We start from the raw sequence: 6,796 nt of genomic DNA on the forward strand, positions 1-6,796 counted from the left end.
GAACCTGCATGGTCTTTAAGGCCCCTTCCAACCCAACCCATTCTATGATTCTATGATTACAGACTAAACACTCTTAAATCTAAATACATGTTATTAAGCTAGGTGAATGCTTCTTTTTGAAATATTTCTCATTCAAACACCTGGGGAAAGTTGAAAGTCTTAGGTCAGAGAAAAATAAATGAGTCAATTTTAGAATTAGGAATAAGGTTTCCTAAGCCTAAAATATCCTTGCCACTTTGCTCCAGTGCTTCCAGAAACTTCCAGTCAAAACCGGAAGGGACATTCCTAACAAAATATTTCTCTTTCTGCTCTACCATGTTATGGGCAAAAGACAGGAACATTTGTGCCAGTCCCACTTAGAAATCACGCAAATACCGTTTTTTCTTCTGCTTCCCTCATGGCCTTCAGCAGTTCAGCTTCTTTCGCCCTGTTGTCATGCAGGAGCTTGGCTATCTCTTCGTAATGCCTCTCCCGGGCCTGATCATCGCGCCTTAGTTGATGCAACGCTTGCAACCTCCAGTTGGTGTCAATGCGTTTCTGCTCCGCTTTGGCTAAGTTTTCTTCAGCCACCTAACAAAAGACCTTTGTTACCAGGAAGCCATTTACTCTGTTTCAAGTACGCAGCCTAAGGTGAGATGGACCAACGTGTTCTCCAGTACCGCTGTGCAAGCCCCTGCTCCTCCAATCGTTACAGCAGGCTGTCTCATCTGTCAGGGGTTTCTTCTGCTTCTTCAGCTGTCTTTCTCTTTCCCCTACTGAGGGTCTCTGTTTTGGGGTTTTTTAATTAATCTTTTGGAAAGAGGCACCAACCCTCTCCATGATTTTGGGGATTTTGCTTTCCTAGCATGGGTTCAGTACGATTTACAGGTACAGTTAACATAAGACTGATACCTGGATGCCAATACTTCCACCCACATCCATCTGCTTCCAACAATCGAAGGCTGTTTACAAAAATTCAGACCCGTATGTTTATTTCTAGACAAAATATAAATGCAGATGCCAAGCATATGGGCAGTGGGTTAGCTGCAACTATTTTTCCAACTGTGCAGTTACAAGTTCTGAGCTTGGAAATCTGAACATTTCCTAATGTCAAGCTACACCCATTCATCACTGTGATCTAGAAGACAGCTTCTACAGCTGAATTCCCTGCCATGTACTACCAAGTGAAAGTTCCTTGGAGGCTGACTTTTGTTTTATTATGGTTACAAATGAAACCTGTTCCTCAACAAGGGGAACAGGAGTCACCTTCCTTGACAGAAGGGTGACATCCTGAAAAGCACTTTTGAGACTTATATACCTTCGAAGTTTGGAGAAGTAAAGAAAACTTAATATTCACAGCAGGTCCAGAGAATTTCAGTATTATATTATGTAGCTGTTTGGACACTTCAGTCAGATTTTTGAAAACCTCAGAACTTAAAACATACCATCATAATCTATTAATATAGGTATCTAGCCTTCAGATTTTCTTAGAAAATATTTTAGTATTAACTTGAACTAGTTAATTGCAATTAAAATACTATTAACTAGAACTGCTTGTTTCAAACTAGATGATCTTTAAGGTCCCTTCCAACCCAAAACATTCTGTGATTCTAGTTAGCATACTAACTCCCCAAAATACATTAAGATACAACCGTCTTACTATCTGAGCTTTCTGGTTTTCTTCTCTATCTATTTCCATCATTCTCTGAACAAGACGATCTTCCAGATCCACCTTTCTTCGATGGGCATCCACCTCTTCTTTCATTTCCTTTGTAACTGCCTCTTGATCTTTGATTAGATGCTGCCAAACACACAGACATAAATTGTTGTTGCTAAGCTACTAACCCACATTTGTAATTCCATCTCTTTTAACATTTGTTAAAATTTCATTAAAATAATATTTGAATATATCCACACATCTCATCCCACTACATATCATAATTGTCCAAGAAAGTAATGGTCCCTGCTGTTTTATCCACTCGTAATTACACTAAGCTGAGTCATCACAGTGGTCTTGCAGATTGATACTGATGTAATTCCATTCCCTGGATTACAGTGGAGCGTAAAAACAGAATTCCAACTTAAATGAACTGGATTCATCAGGAAAATATTCTGCATTTCTATGGCACATTTCAGCCAAAACCTCAAAATGTTTCACAAATGTAAACCATGTTTCATGGTGCAGGGACTTACAACAAACACATCTGCAGCAGATGATTTGCCAAAGTAGTCCAAATCAGCAGTGGATCTAGAAATAGAATTTTAACTCTCACCACCTTCTCTTCATATCCACCAGGGCACAACTATACAGTTTTCTGGAGAAGACCTGACCCCTTCTCCAGCCTGTGGGAATCTCTCGAGCTGTGTCAGCAGGGTACTGAAGCAAAGTTAACATACATGGCCTTCCAAGTTTGAATATAGCCCCTTGCTGACAGCAGTAAAACAGTCAGCTCAGCGAATGGCAGGGAAGGCCTGCCTGTGCAGACTCTTGTGGGCAGACATACCCTCAGTTCGTTAAATAATTGCTACCTTTCTAGCCTAAAGAGGATGATCACTGTAGAATTAGTTCCATTAAACAGCTGACTTCACATGTACTGGAACACAAAGGAGCTTAGCCTGGTTTGGGTTATGGAGCCACAATACAGCCCGCTGCGTATTCAATAAATAAATGTGAAAGAACTTCAGCCGAGTTATGCTCAGTGTGAGTTACAAAAGGTCTATAACCAAAAATCTCCAAAAGCCAAATGTAAGCAGCCACATGCTTCATAAGGGTTCACTATATGGATGGCAACTTCTGCCTGTATTCCACTGGATCTGCACCTATGCAATATGGGCACATGTAGCTGTGATTTCTAAACACTTAATTTACAATTCCTAACCAAAATGGACATGATTAAAGCCTCCCATTGGCAGCCTGGATTTTCAGTCATTTATAATAATTATTTCTAATAAAAAAATCATATTTAAACAGTATTATTGATTAAAACCTTTTGTTACTGAATAGTGATCTTTTTGAATTACAAGCCAGTCATTTGGGAAAGGAACTGCACATCCCCCACGAACCATCCATTCCTTTTTGCTTAATGATGTTGTTGGCAATAAGATATTTTTTCATCACCTACATCAATCTGCTATACTGTTCTCTCCAGAAAATGTAGATATATCTGGATATCACAGATGAAAGGGTGGGAGTTTCTGGGATGAGGCACATATTGTTACAGACTTTTGTCTTATTTACACGTTCCTTGCTTATCTCAACCAGCTGAGCACACAGCTAAACCCAGCAGCAACCAAATGATGTCTCTGCACAGGAGAAGAATATAATGGGGAGGACACGGGCATTTTCTCCCAGAAAAACAAGTAACAGTGATTCTACCTATGCTTTTATCAACTGAGGCTTTTTTCTAAAAAAGCTATCAGAGAGGGAAAAAAAAAAAGCCCCGTCTTTCCTCACGAAGTCTGGTTGGATGAACACAACTGAATCAGAGAACTGCAAAGGAAGAACCATTAAATATAAACATCTGCATAACTCCCTAATGATTACCTGTTCAAAAAGCTGCCTCTGTGATTCAAGTTCCATCCGTCGTAGTTCCACGTCTTGGACAGTAGCAGCTGTTTCCTGCTCTCTCATGGATGCCTTGAGGAGAAGAGAAACATGTGAACATACAGTAGAAGAGAGATTCTTCTCCCTTAAAAACCCCAGTATCAACAAGAATGTCCAAAACCTCAGGCCACACCTTACTTATAAATTCTAGTTAACTTTCTGTCATACTATGAATAATGGGAAGCATGGCTTATCAAAAGTACAGGGCAAGATGGAGAAGAGGCATGGGAATAGTTTTGTGTCCAGCCAGGCATATTAGGGAAATGTCAGGCTTGATCTAGCGCTAATAACCTGCCAGATGCAGCCGAATCGAGTAAGTAGTCTCCGAACCCAGAACGCTGCGGAGGACAGTATGCGGGAAGTGGTCACTTCGCACCTGGCAGAACCTACAAGGAGCTGGAGCTAACAAATCTTACAGGGCCCTAACCGCCAATACACACAGCTGCACTGCGCTCTGCAAAACGTCCAGCTGAGACACGAGGAATGGCCCTGCGAAGACCCAACTCGTGCCCACGAGGTTCAAACGCTTCCATTCTCAGCATCTGCATGCCATGGTGCTCAAGCTAGTAACACGGGAACAGAGCCAGGCCTGGGCAGAGGCCGCTGCAGAGCCCCTCCATCCATGGCAGAGTTAATTCGCAGTCCGGACATACAGCCCACAGACAGCTGAGAATTCACTACTCCTCTAAGGAGCACATTACATTTTTCAGTACTGCCAATATACAGATGAATGTGGCTTTTATCAGGAATTTTGCCAGTGAAAGCAAACCAGTGGAACGCCGTAAGTGCCAAATAAAACTGTTAAATTATGCATTTACCACTTAAATCAGTCCATCTCATGCTAAATACACCTCTGGGCTCACAAATCACAGTATATCAACTGAAACTTTAGTTAGGCATTTTTCCTTGTTTACTTTCACTAAAAAAACCTTCAAGAAAAGAACTGCTTGAGCAATACTCAGCCTTTCTTGCAATTTCGTCATCAAGACGTTTCAGTTCCATTTGACGCTGCTCTTGCTGGTATTTCAGAAAACGCCTTCTCGAAGCATCTAGAAATTGTAGTTCCTTTACTTTCAGTTCTCTTTTCACAGCAGCTAGTCTTCAAAGCCAAAACAAAGAGAAACAAGGGAACTTGTATATACAAGAGGTCAGTACGAAAGAGCACAAACGTGCACTGCAGTTATCCATTAGTTACTATGGGCTAATCTCTCATCTAGAATGCTTAGGACAGTTGCTTTCATTCTTGTAAATTGTCCAGTTTTCATTTACAAGACAAAATTAAATACACAGGCACACAGACATCCTCTAATGGCAATGTTCCCAATTAAACTTTGAAGTCCTGTGCTGTTTCTGTTCAACCTTAATAAGCACTAGTTTACTATTGCAATGATCCAGAACTGGAAGCAGTTCCTTAGAATAATTGCCAGTGTCCTGGTACCTCTTTCTGCACAAAATTAGTCCTAGATTTACTTGGAAAATACCAAACTCTTTCAAGGAACAAAACCACAGACTTAAGAATTAGCTTGCAAAGAAAGGCTCACTGCTCTCTTTGGAAAAAAAAAAACCCAAACCCAACCCACCAAAACCCCCCAGAAAACCCACCAAACTTACTCTGTAGGTTACAGAGCACCTGTAAGAGAAGCACCTGTAGACATGGCACTAAGGGACATGGTTTAGTGGTGGACTTGGTAGCATTAAGTTAATGTTTGGAGTCAATGATCCTGGGGGTCTTTGCCAAACTAAATGATTCTGTGATTACCTGTAGTTGATCTAAAAAAGCTACAGAGACGTTGAAATTCTCTTAAACCTTCACAACTGCAAAATGCACAAACTAACAGTTCAGCTTCGGTACTCTCACAACTCTTTGCTCAGCAACTGATATATGAAGCAGCCTTTTTTCTAAATCCACTGGAAACAAGAATGTGTACAGTGACACTGTGACTTGTACATTTGCTGTGTGAACCTGCCCACATGCAAGTCTCCAGTCTCAGTGTGCAAACACGCAGCAATTGACTGCTTAAGGTATTCACAATCCGAAGAGACCAGACAAAAGGCTGTGATCTGAGCCAAAAATAAGAAGTGACTTGGCCTCTAATCTGCTGTATTCCTTCAGGCAAGACAGTAATACAACCCAGATCACTTCATTCCCACAACAAAATCTGACCCACCAGACCACACTGTTTTCCCACATTACCATTTATACAAATTAGTGGCTATTTCTCCTTTACTCATGGTTAAAAATATAATAGCAGGATACAGCAGCCAGGCCCCTACTGCTTCTTATAATACCTCTTCCTCTGATCCGCCAGCTTCTCTTCTTCTTCCAATAGCATTTTTCTCCTCTGTTCTTCAGCTTCTTGAAGTAATTCCTGCTTTCGATACCAGGCTTCATCTTCTGCTTTCTGTTCCTGTGCTTTAGCTTCTAATTCATGTGCTAATTGTCTAAGTGGAAGGAGAGCACATTTTAATAATGCAAGGCAAGTATCAAGAAATTACTTGATTACTTAGAAATTGACTGTTCTAGCAAAGACTTGCGTAACACTACTTAAGGTAAGACTACTGATTTAACTTAAAAATGTCTCAAACCAAGTAACTCCTAAGCTTTAGCAGGTATTTGAAGTCATCTTTCTGAAATTCCTCAGTTGTCTTCTCTTCTCAAGCACACAACCTACCACAGAAAAAGGCAATTGTGTTCACCTGGCCCTCCCAGGCTGATACCGTCTTCAGCTTTCCCATTAATACCTTTCTCGTAAGTATTCAATTTCATCCTGTCTGATCCTCTCCCGTTCCTGAGTTTGATAATCCACAATGAACTGGGGATACTTATTAAATATAGGGTACTGTCCTTTTGTAAGTGGTATGAAGTCATCAAGCATACGCTGTGGATGGATATCTAGTGGTGTAGCCTCCATAAGGTGATAAGCTTCCTTAATTACCGTGTTCATGTCCACATTGTTACGATGATGAAAGAAATACTGTAAGAGACATGCATCCATTTACATTCTACAAAAAAATTTAATACACCTATTTGGGAATAATTAGGTAAGTTAGCAAGATCTATATCCCAAAAGTTGAGCAAAAAAGGGATTATTAAGTTAGCCCTACTGATTAGTAAAATATTACCAGCTCAAATGACTTAGCCCAAACCTCTTCAAGCTGTAGAAGTATGCTTTGGTTCTCTTCCTTCTCATGTGTCGTGGTTTAACTCTGGCT

General features: G+C 40.6%; 1 protein-coding gene across 1 annotated transcript; it reads right to left on the reverse strand.

The window, feature by feature from the left end:
- Positions 1-375: 375 nt before the first annotated feature.
- LOC104514075 (TBC1 domain family member 31-like) lies at positions 376-6,528 on the reverse strand (the record flags this gene model as incomplete). The annotated part of the gene is made up of 6 exons (XM_010157624.1): positions 6,326-6,528; positions 5,873-6,025; positions 4,547-4,682; positions 3,524-3,616; positions 1,640-1,780; positions 376-570 (listed from the first exon to the last, which is right to left on the reverse strand). Coding segments are annotated over exons 1-6 (921 nt in total), but the record flags the coding sequence as incomplete, so codon positions are not given.
- Between the last annotated feature and the right edge of the window lie 268 nt (positions 6,529-6,796).

The sequence above is a fragment of the Eurypyga helias genome, unplaced genomic scaffold (assembly GCF_000690775.1).
Source record: "Eurypyga helias isolate BGI_N326 unplaced genomic scaffold, ASM69077v1 scaffold17820, whole genome shotgun sequence".
NCBI lineage: Eukaryota > Metazoa > Chordata > Aves > Eurypygiformes > Eurypygidae > Eurypyga > Eurypyga helias.